A 20,586-nucleotide genomic window follows, 5' to 3' on the forward strand; every position below is an offset into this window, starting at 1 on the left:
ACACACACACACACACACACACACACACACACACACACACACACACCACAGATGTCTGTTTTCAAAGAAGGGAAAGAGAAACAACCAAGGGAGAGAGTCCACAATCTCTATTTTGTTGTTTGGCCATTTTTCAGTTGTTTCTGACTCTCTGCGACCTCATTTGGGGTTTTCTTGGCAGAGACACTGGAGGGATTTGCCATTTCCTTCTCCAGCTCATTTGACAGATGACGAAACTGAGGCCAACAGGGTGAAGTGAGTCGCCCAGGGTCATACAGCTGGTGTCTGAAGCCACATTTGAACAAGGGCAGAGTCTTCCTGAGTCCAGGATCAGCAGTCTATCCACTATCCACCTGGATGTCCTACGTTCTCTTATTAGGCACCTTGAAATACTTGGATAATTTAAAGACTGTGTTTTGTCAGTATAACACCTGCTATGGCTCAGGTCTTCTGAGTTGCTGGAACTGTAAAATCATCACCCATACCCTCCAGGATGACATCAGGTGTTTTGTTTTGTTTTTGAAAAAGAGGAAAGACTACAGCTCACAAGGTAGATTTTCTGCAGAGAATTTATTTCTTTTTAAAGGCTGCTCTAAACGGACTAGTTTCTATTAAATACAAACAAAATTACTCAGGTTACTGGGAAACCCGCAGTTGACTTGGACAGTGGTTTCTTGTCATTTTGGGATTTTGCTTTTGTTTTCCTTTAAAACTCACACAGCCCTACTCCCCCACTTAAGCAGCCTGCCCAATCAGAGGCTGGAGGGAAGGGCAAATAAGAGCTTGGGTTGAAATGGACTTTTGGGTGTCTAGTGAACTCCAGCAGGAACAGCGTTGCCTGTCATACAGAAGGTCCATTGTTGGTTTTGCCTGGCTTGTCAACGGGTGGCTTCTTCCAGGCCTCCTAGGTCCTGAGTGATGATCCCACGAGGCACCTGGAAAGCTCCCGAGTGCTCTGGGGATTCTGGTATGACTGCCATGCCATGACTAGACATGCCAAAGAGGAAGCTTTGGTGCCACTGGCATGGGTCTGGCTTCTCCCGAGTCCCTGACCCTTCTACAAGAGTTGTAGCTGGAAGTGGTGCCCAGATGCTGTTGGTGCCAGCCACGGGTTGCCACAAGCCAATTGCTAGATGGGATTGCTGCCATGTTGTTTGGTCTTGCTTCTTGTGAAGCTGTCATGCCTGTGCAGGACGATAAGAGGCAATGGAAAATGGAAGCATTCTCTGGGTTTCCTCCATGGAGTATTTCCAATAGGCCATGGATGAGAACCAGTCCAGCACTAATTACCTACACACCTTCTATGATCCAGGAATCCCACAGAATGGGAGGGCATGGAGCATTGTGATTAGCACAGGGAGAGGAAACACTCAAACACCATCTAGTCCCAGGATTCTTAACCCATAACCTGTGAGCTTTTAAAAATATTTTAAAAATTATTTAAATATCACTGGTTTCCACTGCAACACCATGTACTTTATGCATTTAAAAACATTAGTCACCAGACTGCTGAAGGGGTCGATGTCACAAAAAGGTCAAGAACATCCAGACAGGTCAAGTCCCTTCATTTTTCAAAGGGGGAAACAGGTTCAGAAAGATTATCTGATTGTCCAAGGCCCACAGGTAACAATAAAAATACTAATCATATTTACAGGTGACTTACTATGTGCCAGAGGCTTTAAGATTATCCTCACCACAACCCTGGGAGGTTTCACAGCTGAGGAAACTGAGGCAAAGAGAAGTTGTGGCTTGCCCAGGGCCACACAGGTAGAAGGTATCTGAGGCTGGATTTGAACTCACGTCTTCCTTATTCCAGGTCTGGTGTCTCTGCTGGACCACCCAGCTGTCTTAGGGCTAGGATTAGAACCCGGATCTGCCTGGCTCTGTCTGCCTCACTCCACCTCCAGACTCTGGGCATTTGCTCCAGTGGCCCCAGAGAGCCTGGACGCTCTACCCTTCATTTCCACCTCCTGGCTTCCTCCAAGCCCCCGATAAGACCCCACCTTTTAGGAGAAGCCTTTCCTGGGGCCCCTTAATGCACTTAGTGCCTTCCCTCTATTGATTATCTCCAATTTATCCTTGATGTATCTGTTGCCTTCACGTATTTCCCCTATTACACTGCAAGCTCCTCCAGGGCAGGGGCTGCCATTTGACCTTCTTTGTACTGCAGAGCTCAGCACCAGTAAGTACTTAATAAAAATGAAGGCCCAAACCCAGCCCCACATTCTGGGACTTAGAGGTGGAAGCCCCTCATGTGAGAGAAGAGTTCAGTCTCAGAAAGGCTGCGTCTTTGTATTCCTGCTGCCTTGTCCACAGTAAGAACACAGCCAGGGCTTATGGAATGGGGTTGGGCTGTCCCAGGTCAGGCTGCCAGAAAGCCTTGGTCCAGTGACTCTTGGGGCACACCGTGTTCCCCGTGGGCCCAGTGCTTTCCCCTTGTCCCCTTCTTCATGGACAATCTGGTACCTCCTTCATTAAGGCACACCCTCCATTCTGGGGGTGATGCCAACTCTGGTCAAGATGTGGCTCTTAGGCTCACATTACTGAGTCTGTGTTTGGCTCTTGCCCCCAGCACTGGTTCAGCCACACAGACACACACCGTATGAGGGAGATATTTGTTGAACTGACATCAGTCTTGAAATGGGTGTTTGTTTCACCAGCACCAAATGAAGCACCCCAAGAGATGAAGAGTGGCCTCAGTCTGTGTGCACTCCGGGGGTGTAGGAGGTGGGGCGTCATTTTGGCTCAGAATTCTCCACATCTGGGGTTGTGGCGGCTCTCAGAGGCCTCATTCAGACAGGAGGAAAATGGAGGCTGAGAGAAGGGACCCCCACAAAGTCACCCAGACTGGGAAGTGGCAGAGCCAGGATTCTGATCCCAAAACCAGGCCTTTTGGCCCTCCCTCCTCCCTACAAGAAGGACTGACCAGAACTGAACCTCCAATCCAGCTGCAAGTTCTCCAGACAGACACAGACTTTTACAGCTTTGAATTTTTATTAAAACAATCAGTTAAAATATAACAGTCCCCCAGAATAGAAAACAGATTTGTAGGTATTTCACCTGATGGGAGAGGGGGCTCCACCCCTCCAGTCACAAGATGAGGGACACAAATCCAAATCTCAAACTTTTGCTTTGAAAAGGGGACTAGATGAGATGTCCGCACTGGGGGCATGGCCTGCCAAGAGTCAGGCTGCAGACCAGGGAGATTGGCACAAATGAGAGCAGAGGTCTCCCCCTCCCCAGGCCGGGAGCTCTGAGCTCCCTAGTCAAAGATGGAGAATGATTCTGATCTGCTGGACTGTGGAGGTTTGGATGTACTTTGACTGGAGAGAGTGGAGAAGGGGAGACAGAGATACACAGAGACACAGGAGAAGGACAGAGGATAAGGTGGTGCAGGGGCCTCTCTTCCTGAGAGACCACAAAACACACTTTCACTTGAAGTATGGGGAGTGTGGGGGTGCCCAGCACACTTCCCCACATATTTCTAAGTGCTGTGATGTAACTCAGGGGACTCTCAGTGTGGATGCAGGAGCAGGGGTCACCAGCATAGCCTTCTGGGGGGGGCTGGCAGCAGCCTGACTCCAGGAAGTCACGCCCATGCCCCCACAGCTTGCCCCGCCCCTCAAGCCTACCCAGGGCTCAGCGAAATCACTGCTGATTCAGGACTGTCTAGTCTCTGCCCTTCTCTCCAATGGCATGTCACAAGTTAAGAGGCACATGACACTTTATGCGCTTCATTGACATAAAAACACCAAACAGAGCCATCTCTAAGCTCTGGGGGACAAGCGTCCAAAAGCCAATGCCCCAGTCCTTCTCCTCCGGACAAGACCCTGGTCTGGGCTGCCTACTTCCTGCTCAACTTTGCCCTGGGGGGGTGAGCCTGGCAGTCCTCAGCCCCTGCCCTGCCGAGGAACAGGGTGTTTGGTCTGCTGGGCAGAGGGGCCCTAGCAGAGCAGACAAGAGTGGTACTTCTTGAGCTGAATTCATTGGCTCTCCATGGTTCTCCCTTCCCATAAGCAGAGAATGGCCATTAAATCCTTTGTGGCCAAGGAAGCTTGGCGTTTTCCTATCTTTACAATTTAGACATTTGCTTTTGTGGCCCTGGGTGGGGGGGCAGGGGCCGGATCTGTAATTTTCACTGACATGGGGGCTCTCCTCTGCACAGGAGAGAGTGGCCTGGGCACTGAGACATTAAGTCAGAGAAGCAGGACTCAAAGTTGGGGTCTCCTGCCTCCAGGGCCAGCTCTCTCCTGCTATGTCTTCCGATTTTAAAGAAGAGAAACAATATTTATGGCAAGAATTCAGGTAAGATGATGAGACGGGAGCTGGCTCTCGGAGCACCCTTGGGCCCAGGGCTCCAACCCTGCCCCCAACAGGGAGGACTGTTCTGAGCCTGCCGCCTCCCTCACAAGTCTCTCCAACCTCTCTGTGAGATAAGAAGGCTGAGACACTGAAGTTATCTGGAAAGCCAGGCCCGAGCCCAGCAGCCAGAGGAGGCAGGGAGCGAAATCAGCCAGAGACTTCCCCGGCTAAGCTCAGACACCTCCCGGCTGTCCCCCAACCAGCCAGAGACAGCACGGTACCTTGGAGCCAGAGCCCTATCCTACGAAGCAGGTCCTGGGGGGGGGGGGGGGGGGCAGGAGGCAGATCCCAGGTCTTCCTACAGGCTGGAGAGAGCAAAGCCCTGATTCACATTGGCTGCCTAATGGCCACAAGTAATCATGAGGTCATTTTGGCCATCCTCCTGCCAGCAGAAGTACAGAAACAGGGCCAGGCAGCAGGGAGCTAAGCCCTCAGTCAGACCAGGAGGGGCTCAGGGCCTCCCTCCAGAGTCACTAGCCTGTTCCTCTCCCTGAGCACGGCTCTTAAGGCCCGGGGGGAAGGCCAGGGGACAGCTTCCTTCACCTCTCAGTCTGACAAGCTGTGGAGCCACTCAAAACCACCCAGGTCACACTGGGCACAGCAGCTGGTGGCCTGAGGGAGGGACCTCAGTCAGGGCAGAGCAGCACCCAACCAAGTCCAAGGAAGAATTATTTCTTTAGCCACCAACTTAGCACAGAATAGTCAGCCAAAGAGCATTTACTGAGCACCCCACTACAGTGGGGCAGAACACCATAGCAGGCACAGTGATGGGAGGAAAGGGAGTACAAAAGGGCCTAAATGTCCAAGAGGGAGTTTTTTAAAAGAGAGCTGGGCAGGGGAACAAGATTAAACATGTTGATGATGCGAGGGTTAAGCAGTATGTTTGAAGATACAGAGTGCAGAGACTAGCCAGAGCAGTTAAGTTTCCTGCCAAGAGAGAACACAGGACACATCAGTGCCAAAGCAAGGCCTGCCATCGACAGCAGACCCAAGCTGCAGGGAGTGCCCGCAGAGACCCACAGCCCTCTGAGTCTCGGCTCCAGAAACACCAGGCCCCTCATGTCTTATGTGGACCATGGCACGAGGAGTGAAGGCCAGGAGGGAAAAGGATGAGCAGCAGAGCAGGGTTTGGGGGCGACCGCTCCCCTCAGCTGTGGACGCGGTATGAGGCCGCTCCTTCCCAGGCCTAGCCCCCGACCACAGCCTCGGCCTCAACTCCTCGCATACACAGTGGCTGTTCTAGCACCTGGCTGTTTAACAGCTAGGGCCCATCCTCAGGGTGCCTGGACCCAAGGCCTGATGGCTGGCATATGCCCATGGCTCAGCACAGGGAAGATTCCCAGCCTCCCTCCTCCAGAGCCTAGAGATCTATTCCTCTGGGAGGCTGGCCCTCCTGGGCACCAGCATAAAGGCATTTCCTTTACAGGTCCGGCTACTGAGAGCCACCCCAGCAAGTCCCCATCTCTCATTCTCCTGAAACTCTGGCTTGGGGTGGGGGCACAAACCCACCCCAATCTTCCTGACCCCTGAACCCTGGTGTTGCAGAAGGTGTGACAAGAACGCTTAGATGAGAGTCCACATAGGGGCTTTGCCTCTCCCATCTGCTCAGATATCCTCCCTCACATCAGCTTCCTCTCTTCCCTGGGTAGAACAGGCTGAGACTGCATCTAGCAAAAATTACACACCAAGGTGTCTGAAGACCATGTGGGATATCACAACTATACACTGGACAAAAGAGACTGCATATTTTTAAAAAATCCATAGAGCTGAACTTGAATCCCACATAAGAAATCCTTGGAAGGGTTGGAATTCAAGGTCATTGCACATTGTTGGCGTTGGGGTCACCGCTTGGCCAGAGAAAGTTCAAGGAGATCCTCATCACCCAGCCAGCACGTCCAGGCATCACTTCCGCAGTGCACGGTCAATCCTGCCAATGCAGGAGGCCCAGGCAGAAGTGGCCACTCCTGAGATGGCTGGGTCATTTCCTAGAGTTCTTCAAAGAAGGCAACTCGGGACTTTGTGCTCTGCAAGGTGAGCTGTAAGAAAAGAGAGGAGATAGTCAAAGGAGGGCCTGGCTACCTCCTCCTGCCCAGAAGGATCAAGCCTGTCCACAGCCAGTCTTGGTTCAGCCTAGGAGGTGGGTCAGACAGAAAAGGAGGGCTGGGGACCAGCAGGAGGCTTTCCCAGGCCCAGGAAGATGCTAGAGCACCAAGACAGCTTCTATACCTCCCTCCCAATCCAAACTCCGAGGCCATGGCCACTCCACGGGGGATGACTCCAGGCAAAAGCATGCTGGCAAAGAAATGCCATCACGGCTCCTTCCCCACAGAGAGCCGTCCCAGGCACACTAAAGAGTGCAGTGCACTGCTTTCAGTCAGTGCCCCTCACACTGCTGATGGCCTGGTGCTGCCGTCTGGTACTGCCTGGGCAGAAAAGCAGAGTCCACTCCTTGCCCAAGGAGGGATATTCTGCCTCCTGGGACGGCCCCCATGGAAGGTGCTTCCCCTGCTCCTGTGCAGTGTCCAAAGGGCTCAAACACTGTGCACAGTGAACCCACAGGCGGGCAAGGAGCAAGCCGGCCCCTGAAGTGTGGAGGCAAGAGAGGAGAAGCCGGGCAGCCCCTCTGTCTGTCTGTGCCCTGTCTCTTGGCAGCTGCCTCTGGCTCACAAGCACATGACTCCAGACACTCTGCAATGGACCCATGGAGAGAGCTCTGGAAACCTCTGAAACCATCTCCCTGCTCTTGGGGGTCGCCTTCAAGGAAGCTGACCTGCCTGGCCCTTCTAGGGATGGAGCGCAAGCCACGAAGACTCGAGGCTGGCTGATGTGTTCTGTAACTTCTCCCCAGAATCAGCCAAACCACAAGCATGAGGCACGTGAATGCTGGAGGTGAGACCCAAGCTGCTGGGGCAGGGAGATCCAGAGAGGCGGCACCGCACTCTGCCAGCCCTGGGGCCGCAGCAACAATAGCACCAGCGCTGGTGGCAGCGGCAGCAATAGCACCAGCACCAGCACCGGCGGCAGCACCAACCTCGGTGGTATCACCAGCCCCGGCGGCAGCAGCAACAATAGCACCAGCACCAACGCCAGCACCAGCCCCGGTGGCAGCACCAGCGCCAGCAATGGCACCAGCGCCGGCGCTCTAGACCAATGAAGACCCACCAGCCCTGTTGTGCTCAGTGGGGAGGTGGCTCTAAGGGCTGGCTTCGGAGCATGGAGCGTCTTCTCTCTCCCAACTGCAGTTATCTGCCAGCACCACATTTCCTGCCTCCTCTGCCAACTCTGAATTCTGCTCCCCAAGCTACTAGCATTTGCAGAAAAAGGCAGGAGGGCCTGGCAGGCTCTGCCGCAGCCCCCCCCCCCCCAGCCGCCCCCCCCCCCCGCCACAGCCCCATCCAGGACAGGCTCCTTCATCTTCACCCGGGCCTTGAGTGCACTGACCTGCCACTCCCAAAGCCAAGCTCCTGAGCTCAATGCTGGAATCCAAGAATTCTTGGATCACAGGTGAGGAGCCAGGCCAGCTGTGCCCAAAAGGCAAGGGGAGAGTCCTGGCAGCCACAGGGGCCCCACAGTCAAGCTACTTGTTAATATGTAAAGTGCCTTGGGGGTGGCAGGATGCGAGTGCTGCAAACACTCCCTGCCTCAGCAGAGACACAACCTGGTCTTTGGTCTTAGGAAGAGAAGCAGCCAAAGCCTCTGCTCCGAGAGGAGGCCAAAGGCAGAGAAGAGGAGGACCAAGGCATCCTGACAGTGCACAAAGGCCTGGTGCTGGGGAGCCACGATTCTCTGGTGACAGATATGCCCTGCTGCCAGGCCTGGCTGCCAGCACGTGCCCACCTGGCCACACGAGTCCTCGTGGTTCCAACTCTAGCAGGAACCTTAGAGCACCAAGGGAGCTGCTGCCAGTGCTAAAGGCTGGCTGCTGGCTTGCTGCCAGGACCTGTCCGCCTCTCCAACAGTGGCCTGTCCTTGTCCCTGGCCTCCGCCCTGGCTGCCCAAAGCTCTCCCTCTGGCCTTCCTTCTGACTGGGCTGCCATCCCTCCCTCCGGCCAGGGGAGCAGGCCACAGAGCACCTCTCCTGCCTGAACCCACGGCTCAGTTTGGTCACTACCCCAATCCCACTCCCTAACGGGCTCTGTCTTTGTATTTCAGAGGTCCACACAGCCTGCTAGGCTCATCTTCCTTCCCTTGAGCCTCCAGAGTAATTCACACAGGTGTGCCTGTCCCTGCTGCCAGAGCAGGAGCCAGAGGGGCTGGGTGCAGGCATCCCCAGGTCACCTGGTGAATGACCAAGGCTGCCTGGACAACAGAAGGCAGCTCTCCTCTCCTTCACAAAGACCAGGTCTGGCTCCCCTCAAACTCAAGCCAGGCATCTGTGGAGTCTCCCAGAAGGTCCATCTGCTCTATGCAGCAGCAGCAGAAGGCCCCTTGCTGGTGCCTGCCTGGCTCCCTGTGACCCAGCTCACTGAGGGAGAGCCGCAGGTACCGCCCACTGCTGCCACTGTTGGCTTCTTCCAAAATCTTCCCAAATGACCACTGGGATAAAAGACAGCAGACCTATGAGGGGATGAGGGCCAAGACCCCAGCTACGACTGGGGTACACCCAGCCCAACACCCTACAGCCTGACTTGTGAGGTACAGAGCAAAGAACGCTGGAGTCAGAATACCAGCAATTACTGGCCAGGGGACCTGGGGAAACCACTTAACCCCTTAGAGACTCAATTTCTCGATTTGTCAGATAAAGGATATTTGCATCATTTACCTCAAAAGGTCATTCCCAGTCAAGTGTTCTGTGAGCCTTAAAGTACTATGAAGAAAAGGGGGCTCACAGAGTTGTCTGTAAAGAAAGCGTTCTGGACCACCGGACCACGCCATGGAAATTAGCTGTGAAATGAAGAACGTGGCCCACAGACAGTCTCTGACCACTGCAGGATCACAGGAGTTAGGTCAAGAAGGCCTTTGGTGATGCCCTAGGCTAGTGGGTCTCCGGTTCTGGTGACTCAGGACCCTCTCCCTTCTAAAGGGCTTCTATTTATGAGGCTGATATTTACAGGAAGAGCTTTGACCCTGCAGGCTCCTGGAGAAGGTCTCGGGGGCCCTTAGTGAACTGCCAACCTAGACCAGCCTTGCACGAGTAAGGAGACAGTTGTGAGGCCCAAAGCGTCTCAGACAAGGTCACGGCCACTGCCAAGAGCCCAGTTTTACACTTGGTGTGCTTTTCTCTGCACCAGGCTGCCTCTCCTTACTTCAGGGAAGTCCTGGAACAACAGCGCTACACACAGTCCTTTGGGCCCTCCAGGGCTTCCCCAAAGTACATGCAAGGTGCAGCCTACAGCAGCAAGGCAGGCTGATTAAGAATAAATTACATTTTCATCAGCACAGAGAGATCATTGATTTACAAGGCTGCATTGTGATAATCTTGCTCCTACAGCAAAGGAGGATGGAGGGGCAGGCAGGACGACCCCGGCCACTGGCTCTCAGTAAAGACAGGAAACGTTACAATCATCCTCTGGTGGCCTCACCTCAATTCCTGAATCCTCAGAGAATGGAAAGGTGCTGGATGGAGCTGCAGCACCGTTTAATTCACTTAACAAAATGACTCCCCACCACGGCAAACCCTGTAGGCCCTGGAACTCTGCCTTGTCCTATCAAAATGCAATGGAATTGAACTGCAAGCCCTGAGTCCCTTTATGCTGTGTCTCTTCCTCCACACACTGAGCACTGAGGAGCAGGGCAGGGAGAAACCATAAAATGGTGTGCATGTCCTGCCAGGAAGGCAGCCTGGCCTTTCAGAGCGCCAATATAATCCGGGGCCCCTTTCCAAGCTAGGAAGGCAGGATGGACAGGAGGGGATTTCCATTTTAAAAGGACCTGGCTAAGCCTTCCCCAGCCTCTCCTGGGGCAAAGTCTCATCCAAAGAAATGGCTTCACACGATGCACAAATGAGAACAAGCCACACGGCAATGGTTCACCTGCCTGTCCTTAGCCAAAGGAAGTTCTGTCCTAATTAACAAACTGAACTGGGTTTATCTTCTTCTCCAGTCCTAGGAGAGAAGGCCGCCCTGGGAGATTCCAGAGGACCTCTCCCAAATGCTTCTCCTTTGGGGGGGGGGTACCTGATAAAATAAAAGCCTGTGGGGGAAGCTAAATGATCGATCACAGCAAAGGCAGGAAATGGAGGCAAGGCAGCCTAAGACAAAATGGTGCTCTCTGCGAGGTGGCCCAGAGCCCACTGACTGCCCCTAATTTACCATGTGACACTGTCTCAGGTTCTCTGGCTGAAAACTGGGATGAGGCCAATGACTCACTTCCCAAGGCTGGGAGGCTCTCTGTGCTCCTTGGCCTGAAGGGTCTGGTCGGCGCTCCCCCATGGCTGTGCGTGCCACTGTCCCCCTCCTCCTCACGTGGTCCCTCCATCGGCTGCTCCGAGCAGAGCCAAGCTGAATGCTTTCTCCTCCACCACCATGAAATAGAGGCCTCGCTTATCAGACCAAGTCTCTTCCCAAATGGCAGCAGACTGCTCTTCTGGGCTCTCTGCCCCCAGCTCCCACAAGCACCCTCGCCCTCCATGCCCAGACACACGCTCCCTTCTCTCCTCTCTCAGCCTGGACATCACCTATGCTTCCTACCCTTCTGCTCTACCCCTTACTGCCACTGCTGGACTTCATGCTTCAGCCTCCCTCCTGCCATCCATCCTGCATGGTTGTGGGCCAGAGGGCCCCCCCCCCACGCTCACACCACCAGCTGGGACTGTTGTGAGCAATGAAATACTGGGGTAGACCTGAGGCCGCCGGGGCTGACTTAGCTCCCCGGGGCTGGCACTCCACTGCAGGCTCTCTGGGCAATAACATAAAAGCGGTGTTTAAGACTTTGGTAGGGAGCTCCCGAGATGCCAGGGAACCTCCACATTTATCTGTGACATTGTCCAGAACTGCTTTCAACTGTCTTGGGAACTGCTTCTACCCTGGGGCACTGGAATATGGTTTTAGTAAAAATGACTGTCTGAATCCTGGGGCTCTGATTCACTGTCCTTGCACCAGATGCAGAAAGTCAACAGGGACGAGTGTGGGGCTCCTCTCGTCTTCCCCCAGCCGCCAGGACACAGGCCCTTCTGAAGAGCCTCACACCTGGCTCCAGGAGACCTGGGCCCTCCGTGATCTACCCCCGCACTCCTGCGCAGCCCAACATGCCAGCCCAATTACTCGCTCTAGCCCCAAACAGCTCCTCATTTCTTATCCTCGATGTCTTTGCTTATGTTTTTCCTTAGCCTGGAATGCACTTTTCTTCAGATTTATCTACTGAATTCAAGACATTCATTTATTAGGTACTGACTCTGTGCAAGGCCCCATGCCAGGATACAAAGATAATTATGACACAGGCAATGGTCTTGAGGCGCCTACAATGCCACAGGGAGAGAGATAAGCAGATGCACATCCATGATACAAGGAAGAGTGAGAAAAATGAAAAGGAGAGACCCAGGGACCCGAGCGGGAGCTCCCCTCGGTCTATGTAGGTCTCCACAGGATGAAGCCACAGAATCTAGGCCTGCACAATTACAGATGGCACGAAGTTTGCAGGGCTGGGGGAGAGGAGGAAGACCTCTGAGGACCACAAGCACCGCCTGCAAGGGTCTGAAGGGCTGGGACGACAAAGGAAGGTTGGACTGCTTCTGCTCGGCCCCACGGGCCACAAACAGGCTGCCAAGAGGCGGAGTTTAGGGGGAGTCCTCGGCTCAGGAAAAGGGGTGAGCACAGGCCCAGAGATGGGAGAGGGCGGCATGGGAAGGGAACCGCATGGCTCAGTTTGCCCAGAACATGACAACTGCTCCTGACTGCTTTCCCTGAGTCAAAGTTCTCTCCTCTCCAATCCATCCTACACACCAATGCCAAGACGATATTTCTGAAGCAACATCTAATCGTGGCACTACCCTGCTCTAAAAGCTCCAATGGTGGCAAAGCCAAGATGGCAGAGGAGCAGGGAGTAGTAGGGTGAGCTTCCTCTACCAAAAAACCACTTCCAAATAAATCTAGAAAATGCACCAAACCTGCGAGGAAATCCAAGAAAAAAAACTGTGGTAATTTCTTATCCCAGGTCAATATAGCAAAATAGGAAAAAGGAGACTAGGAGGTGCTCATTAATGAAAAGCCAGTTTGAATGGAGCGCCTTTGGTTGTTCGAAATCCCGCAGTCTTTTGGAAAGGCTCCTCATTGATGTCATCAAGACAGCTACCAGAACCAAAGCAGGCCAAGGTCTGGCAGCCAGGAGATCTCTAGAGGAAATAACTTAAGTCTTTGCCCAACCTAAATTCCAACAACCAAAAGTGCCCTGGCCAGGAGGGGGAGAGTGAATCCCAAGCCCTCTGCCGCACCTGGAGAGATGGGAAGCCAGATGTAATCTGCTACCCGTGCTCGATGCTAGGCCTGTCTTGGAGGGCAGACACTCGACTCACTCAGGGCAGAAAGGGGGATTCATATGTTAGCCACATAATTGAGCATAAAACACAGGGCAGCTAGCCTCCAGGTTGGCTGTGCAGACAGAGGTCACCACGGGGACTCTGGCCATTGTTTTAATTGCAGCAGATGCCGTTCTCTGATTCATTCTTTCCAGAGTTGTTCTGGCATCTCATTTGATACCAATGGTGCTACAGCAAGGGATGAATTCTAACAAAATGAACAATGATGCTGGGTTTTTATGTCTTCCTGGCCCAGGAGAGGCCAATCACAGATTCTGAGGCACACTTGTTTGATGTTAGAACTGGAGACCCTAATTCAAGACAGAACCAGGAGATTGAAACCATTTTGGCTTTTTAAAAAGGGGCTCTTCTACCATCAACCTCTGACCCTAAAAACCCTGCTACTTTTCCTCTGGACACTCACCCTATTACTTAGGCAAAAACACCAACCAACCATTTTGTGGGCATGCAAACTCAGATAAGCCATCCAAGTGTCAACCTTGGGAAAAAACCCATCCTGGCGGGAGCCCTCTCTCCAAAAACCTTGAGGGACATTTCTGGGTTGCTGCTGAAGAGATCAGACCAGCAGGATATTTTAAGCCAAACTGTGACATCATCTCCCCCATCACTCACTACCCATCCCTCAGACCCTTCTTTGGTAGCTAACCACCGTCTACACCACAGGATCTGCTTCCTTTAGCTTTGCCCCCTAAGCTGTACTGTGCACACAGCCCACATTTCACAGCGATGCTGTGGCAGCTTCCCCAAAAGCAGCCATCACAAACAAGGCTCGTGTCACCGGTATGACTCTGACTCAGATGGAAATGCCAATATGGTCATACTAACCAACTGGTATAGAAGGGCAGAGAACAGGGGCAGCTAGGTGGCGCAGTGAATAGAGCACCGACCCAGGAGTCAGGAGGACCTGAGTTCAAATCCAGCCTCAGACACTTAACACAAATACTAGCTGTGTGACCTTGGGCAAGTCACTTAACCCCAATTGCCCTCCAAAAAGCAAAAAACAAAAAAACAAACACAAATAATACACACAAAAAAAGGAATTAAAAAAATTATTTAAAAAAAAAAGGGCAGAGAACAGAAAATACACCCACCAAACCCTAGGACCAGTACATCCCAGTCTACTAGTACCAGTCAGATTAACCCTCCCCACCCCTTCTTTCAAAGTTTTCAATCTAAAATCCAAGTGGCCAAGCAGATTGGTGGATAGAGGGCTAGCCTTGGAATCAGGAGAGCCTGATGGTAAGTCTTGCCTCTGATATATGGGGACTGTGTAGCTCTGGGCCAGGTACTGGACCTCTCAGGACCCCAGGCTGCACTTGAAGACTGAATTACCTAACTCAGACCCGATGAGGAAATTGTACATCTGAATCCCCACCTCCCACCTAGGTGTGAACTGGGAGACACTTCTTTGAAATGCCTTCTCCTTCCCCAGCTGAAGCTGCTGTCTTTCCTGCAAGGCCACCACCAAGAAATCAGTTCTCAGCTCAGGAATAAAGGTCAGCCCCTTGAACTGATGGCTTCCCTAAAGACTACTAAAGAGAGAAGTTCCCACATTCTGATCATCCAGTGAAGGGGCCCCTTAAGAGAGCAGAGAGCACTGATAGCCATAAGCCACAATAGGTAGCAAGAGGTGGTCAGGCAGGAAACACTTTGGTTCTATGAACTGAAAGCTGAAAAATGGAAAAAATCAATATGAGGTGATTTTAATGGAGATCACCAGAAAATTCACTGGTTCTCCAATGGCCCTTTTCCATTCACCTGCCCTGGTCATCCTCAGGCAAGCCTGCGAGACTACTCTGACCCAGACTGTGGGCTAGTCTAGCCATCTGGTTATAAGAGAGTTCAAGACAGATCCCACAAAACGGAGAGAGCATCAAACTTCACAAATGTGGCCAAAACAAATACTACTTAATTACAGATGAGGAGGCAACTTTAGCCAAATATAAACCAGGCCCAAGTTTCTAAGCAACAGTAAAACCTCTATTAACCAGAATCCCCAATTAGAAGGATTTGTCCTTTTTTCCGGTGGTTACTTTGGTCTTGACAGAAGGAAGGACAATGTCCAACCAGTTCATACTGGGGGCTGACTTTATATACCTTTTAAGCTTCTATCTAGAGTACAACATAAAATCAGGGATAGATTCTGTCTATTTCCTTATTCCTTTTGTAGCTGCAAAACTGTCCAGGAAAAAATGACATTCATAATCACAGCCTTGAGGCATCTGAAGATCCTATGTCAATTTAAAAAAAAAAAGCAAAATTTAATTTCCTTCTGTTTACCGTACTTAGCCAAAAAAGTAGACGAATTTATCTTTTGAGGTTTTTCAACGAGGGTCAAAACAAGAAGGGTTTTCTACTTAACCTTGAGTTAATCAGAAAACTTATTAAGACGCTCCCTTCCCAGAGCACTGTGGGTAACTGGGCTGTTTGCCTGCATTGGTAGATCATGCCCATTGCCTGGCAGGGCATGGTGAGGCTCATCCTGCCCCTGCACTCTAGCTGTTGGCACTGGGGCACTCAGTGGGACTGTAGCCATAAAGAAACCCAGGATCAGAGGGTGAGCGGTCCAGCTCCTCCACAGGCTGTCCTGGGAGTCTGCCACAGAAGCTGCCTCACAAAGGAGGAGGGCTCTTTAGTACCTTCCACGGGATTCTTGAAGAACCCAACAAACTCTGCTCCACAAGAAAGAGCGTGATAGCCATGGACTCGTGTTCCCTTCAACCTCACTACTGCTCAAACGCAGCATGACCACATGGATGAAGCCGACAGGCATCTGGAGGGGAGCAAGGGGAGAAGGGGGACAGTTCACAGAATTCGGAGCTGAATGAAAGTGACCTGGGGCTCCTCTGTCCAGCCCCACCCCTTAGGAGAAAACAGACCCAGAAGGGGGAAGAGTCTTGCCCAGGCCTAAACAAGTGCTAAGTAACAGAGAGAGGTCCTGATGGCAAAAGCGAGCCCTTGCCCCTTCCCTGGGACACCAGGCATATGGCTTACTAGGGCCTACTGCCCAGGCCCATGCCAAGTCTGACGGGTGGATTTTGCCCATAATCACAGTCTCACTGAATTTTAGAGCTAGAAGCGAATTCTGAGATCATTCAGCCCAAATAAGCTGATCATTTCACTCCACAAGCACCTATTATGTGCACTGGCCTGTACGGAACCAACAGTGATTGCATATTCTCAATCTGAATTCACTGCACAAGCTCACTCCCCGCCCTGCTTTTGGGGAAGATGCCCCCTGGAATTCTGGTGGGGGCACCAAGGCCACTTGATGAGTGTGTCTCAAAACATCTGGCAGTAGAGGCTCTGGAGAGAAGCGGAAGGGCAGGGTGGTCTCTTCCCTCACCGCTGGGCTGGCCACCCTCCAGCTCCCCATGGGAAAGGTCTCAGAGAAGAGGTAAAGCTCCCCCGTGACTAGTTTCCATGCCACATATCACGCCCACGCAGGACTCTCCGATACAGCAGAGCAGACACAGCTGGGGCACCCAGAGGGGAGGTCGGGCTGCTGACCCCATGGCATGCGCCTCTGGGGGGGGCAGGACACTTCAGACCTGACCAAGCATGCAGCTGCTGCAGTGGCCTGGGGCCTGGTGCCCTGGGGGGCAGGGAGGGAGGGCATCTGGAGCACGAGGACAGGCAAGCTCATGCACAGGTTAGTGTCACAGAGGGCAGTCCCATCACCACACACAAAGTACCTTGGAATAACCTACTTGGAGGGCTCAAATGCAGATAGGTCTTCTGCCTTGGGCTTGAGGCTAAACCAGCAAAATAAAATGAAAACAGAGAAGAAGGAATGACAAAGGCCAGAGAGGTATGAAGGGCAGTCAGCCTCCTCCCCTCGCCCCTGGCTGGCAGCACCCCTCAGGCCCAAGGGGAAGGAGTGGGCTCTCCCCAGCAGCTGACATGCACAGCTCAGAACTTCCAAGGGGCACCTTTAAACACCAAAGAAAGAGAGACATCTCTCCAACTGGAGAGCAGCTCTCAACTCTCAGAGTAGTGGCATTCAGTCACTGTTTAGTCATGTCTGACTCTGTGGCCCCATCTGGGGTTTTCCTGGCAGAGATACTGGACTGGTTTTGCCATTTCCTTCTCCAGCTCATTTGACAGATGAGGAAACTTAGGCAAACAGGGTTAAGTGACTCGTCCAGGGTCACACAGCAGGAAGTGTCTGAGGCTGGATTTGAACTCAGGTCTTCCTGACTCCAGGGCTGGGGCTCTGTGCACTGTGGCGCCACCTGGCTACCCCACTCTACAATAAAGCGCCAGATCACTAGCCAGCGCCACCACTGACCCTGCAGACTGTCATCACCTCAGTGACACCAGCGGGATGAGGCATGCAACAGCAGATTGGAAAGAACACAGACTGGAGTCAGAAGATCTGGGCTCAAAACCTGCTTCTGGTGCTGCCTGTGTGTAGGATGCCTGCCTCCCAGCTTCCCCCCCCCCACCCCCGTAAGATGGCCACTGGGGCCCCTCCCGCTCCAGGTCTCGGTGGCTCCCACAGGCCTTGGTTAGCAGAGCAGGACCGCAGTGGGGACCGTGCCCAGGGCTGTGACCGAAGCAGCACGGCCTCACCATTCTGGAACAATCACAACAGAAATATAATGTGATGTTCTGAGGGAGGGGCCCGTGACGCTAGATCTGGCACCAGCTGCAGCCGAGCCGGGGGCCAGGCGTCCATCCGAGCATCCTGCCACTGGGCAGATGGACCTGGAGGAGGGAGGTGCCAGGCCCAGGCGCCACCGCGGACGTCTGACCCAAGGGAAAGACCAAGTAGTGGATCATGGCTTCGATGTGCAATTCTCTGGGGAAGAGCAGTGCCCGGCAACGCTGGCCCGCGGGAGCATGGCTGTGCTCTCAGGCAGGCTGGCCTCAGCACCCTCGCTCTGCTCCTCCCCAGCTCCCCTGGTCTCGGGCCCTTCCCGTGCAGCCCGCGCCCCCACGAGCCCCCAGAGCGGCCCACCTTCCGGATGGTGTTGTGCTTGCTGCCTCCCCTGTCCGCGCTCTCACTGTGCAGAATGTCCAGGGCCGTCTCCCTCTCCTTCAGCTTCAGGGCCTCAATCTCCGTCTTGAGCTCGTTCAGCTGCTCCTGCAGGTGCTTGCTCTTCTCCATGTACTCCACTCTGCCGGGCAGGAGACAGCAGCTAACACGGCTGCCCAGGGGGCAGTGCCCCTGACCCGCCGAGATGCTCAGATCGGCTCTCCAAGGAGCCGACGCCACCCCCACCCCCACCCAAGACAGCCCTCCCCGTCCGACCAAGGAAAACAGATGTGCCAGGTGTCCTCTGGAAGTCGCAGCTGGCCAGGGGAGCCTCAGGAAGCCCCTAGGACAGAGCCTGCCAGATGTCTCGGGCTTGCTGCACGTTGGCATCCCACTCTAGGCATGAGGGACTGCGGAGGATGGCTCCATCACCCTACAAGCACTCCAAAGAGCCCCAGTACAGGAAGGGCCGTGCAGACCCTCTCCAAGCCAGGGCTGCTTTGGGGACTCGCACTCCCTACCACAGCAAGTCACTCAGGGTTTGTTTGCTGCAGCCTGGCCAGGCCTAAAAGGAGGGGATGGAGAACAGCAGGCCAAGGGCAGCCTGGCTCCAGACACATTTGCTGGCCTAAGGCCCAATGGCCATCTGCCTGGGTCAGTCTGCGGCCAGGGGAAGCTCCCCTTCAGGTGAGCCTGAATCGTGGGAACCATCGGTCCTCCAAAGATTCTGGAGGGGTCCTCCTGGCACCAAATAATGCAATTAGGAGAAAAGCACCCATCTAGCACTGTGGGGGTCATCATTCAATTGGCTGACAAAGGCACGGTCTGACCACCCATTCCTCTCCCTGGTTACTCCAGTGCATCATGGCAGGAAGGGCATCAGGGTGAGAAGGGCACCTGTCACCTTTATCAGGAAGTTCTCACTCGCAGGAGGTGAGAAAAGAACAGCAGCTTCCCAGAAGCCAGAACTGCCCTGCTGTACCACGTTCCCTCAGACCTAAATCCCTCCTTCTGGGCCGCCCCAGAGACAAAACAGATGAGTAAGGGACTTACTTCTCTTTCTCAATCTCCATGGAGAGCCGCTTCATGTCAGTGTCCTTAAAGTCAAAAGACAGGCTCTCGCCAATGAGCCCGAAGCCGGGCACGTCGGGCGGCAGGGCTGTGGTGCTCGAGCTCATGGGGGGCTGAGGAGAGAGCACTGTTTAGATGGAACCCCCAAATAGCAGGAGGGGCTAAGGGCAACAGTCAGGGGGACTGAGAGTTTGTGAAAGACTCAGGAATGAATAGTGGAAGGGCTAGAACCTGGCAATGGCCTAGACTACTGCCCAACTGCCCTGAAAACATCATTCTTACAGCATCTCTGACACCTCTTCTTCCAGGGACTCCCCAATTCCTGAAAGAATGGCATTTACAGAAACTAACTCAACAGCTTGTAAAAAAGGTAACCAAATAAATGCATGTGTCTCTTCGCCCATACAAAGAGTTCCATCCTATTCAATCACCCCTTGACACGGCCTAAGTAAAGGATCCCACTGATGGCAACATCATAAACCCCAGAGGTGGGACAAGAGAAAGACAACAGGGCTCCCACCCTCTGCCTCCTTCTCAAAAGCCAAGAGCTCAAATCTGGTCCCTGCTAAGCCAGGCAGGCCGCCCAATGCCTTTACTAAAAGCGACCCAAGGAGCAAGTGTGTATGCTGACGCTGAAGCTCGCACTCATGTCCTGTCTCTGGCCACTGACCCACTGCCCAGCAGCCCAGCACTTCAATGGTGGGCAGGAGACTCTCTTACAAAGGCCTCCTCTGGGATCCAGGGTGTAGAATGACAGGACCAGAGGCTCTGAGAGCTGGAAGGGAGGGTGGAAATCACCGTGCCTTTTCTCCCCATTTTACAAATGAGGAAAAAAGGAGAAAAATACAGTGAGTGGCCAAGGTCGCATGTCTTAAGCAGGTTGAGGACCCCGAGGCTCTGCTCCTGGGTCATGCGGCAGCCTTTCCTGCTGAGAGCTGAAGAGCTGATGCCTGGGGGATGAGCCCACCCACACAGCTCAACCCTCCCTTGGTCCAGCCACCCTCCTGCATGTGGCTCTCACCGGATAGGAAGCTTTGCTGGTGATTTCCAAGAGTTTCTGCTTTGCTCTTCTCTCAGACTCTCTGGCCTCCTGGAGATCCTGCTTCAATTGATCAGCCTCCTTCGCTCTGGAAGGAAGAGAAGCAGAAAGGAAATGAGACCCAAGTTTCAGGACAGCAGGAGGTGAAGGGAGAGATAAGACCCAGGCTGGAATGCCATCTCAGCCTCTAAGACCGAAGTGAACCTCCAGGTCAAGTTCCTTTGTTTCTCTGAGCACCCACTCCCCACTCTGTGAAACGAGGGTGGTGGCTTCCATGGCCTCTGAGGCCCCTCTAGCTCTGAATCTCTGCAAAGCTACAGCTGGGGTGAGAGTCACAGCAGACCCGCTGTCCCACAATATCCTTGGGGCAGCCCTGGCAGCACAGGAGGGCCTGTTCCCTCCATTCTATGCTCAGAGGCTGGGCCACATAACTAGGAAGCCTCTCCCTCTCACAACCATTCCACCTTGCTCTGTGATGTCACTGACAAGCAAGCAGCTAGTCTCCATCTGGAGAGCCTGGAGAGGACCCCTCGCCCCGCCAAGGCAGCTTGCTCTGTTTTCTCACTGTCAGAATGAACTAATACAGGTTCCTTGTGACTTCCACCTTCCAGTTCTGCCTTCTGAAGCTAAGTGCTGGCTCCTCCGACCAATCCTCATGGCATG

General features: G+C 53.4%; 1 protein-coding gene across 6 annotated transcripts in view; it reads right to left on the reverse strand.

Moving 5' to 3' along the window:
- Positions 1-2,972: 2,972 nt before the first annotated feature.
- NF2 (NF2, moesin-ezrin-radixin like (MERLIN) tumor suppressor) overlaps positions 2,973-20,586 on the reverse strand; it is a 128,175-nt gene continuing 110,561 nt past the window's right edge. For 2 of the 6 annotated variants that reach the window (XM_069081609.1, XM_069081606.1), the window contains exons 13-17: positions 19,906-20,011; positions 18,867-18,997; positions 17,796-17,955; positions 16,543-16,587; positions 2,973-6,395 (exon numbers count right to left, since the gene is read on the reverse strand). In XM_069081609.1, coding sequence (XP_068937710.1) covers positions 16,552-16,587; positions 17,796-17,955; positions 18,867-18,997; positions 19,906-20,011 — 433 coding nt within the window. In that variant the 3' untranslated portion in view covers positions 2,973-6,395; positions 16,543-16,551. Of the gene's footprint in view, positions 6,396-16,462; positions 16,588-17,791; positions 17,956-18,866; positions 18,998-19,905; positions 20,012-20,586 lie in introns of those variants that run through there. The other 4 variants (XM_069081608.1, XM_069081605.1, XM_069081607.1 and 1 more) reach the window with 3 other exon arrangements.

Source organism: Petaurus breviceps, unplaced genomic scaffold (assembly GCF_028583685.1).
Source record: "Petaurus breviceps papuanus isolate PSGF00001 unplaced genomic scaffold, PetGlider_PUasm1.0 99, whole genome shotgun sequence".
NCBI classification, from domain to species: domain Eukaryota; kingdom Metazoa; phylum Chordata; class Mammalia; order Diprotodontia; family Petauridae; genus Petaurus; species Petaurus breviceps.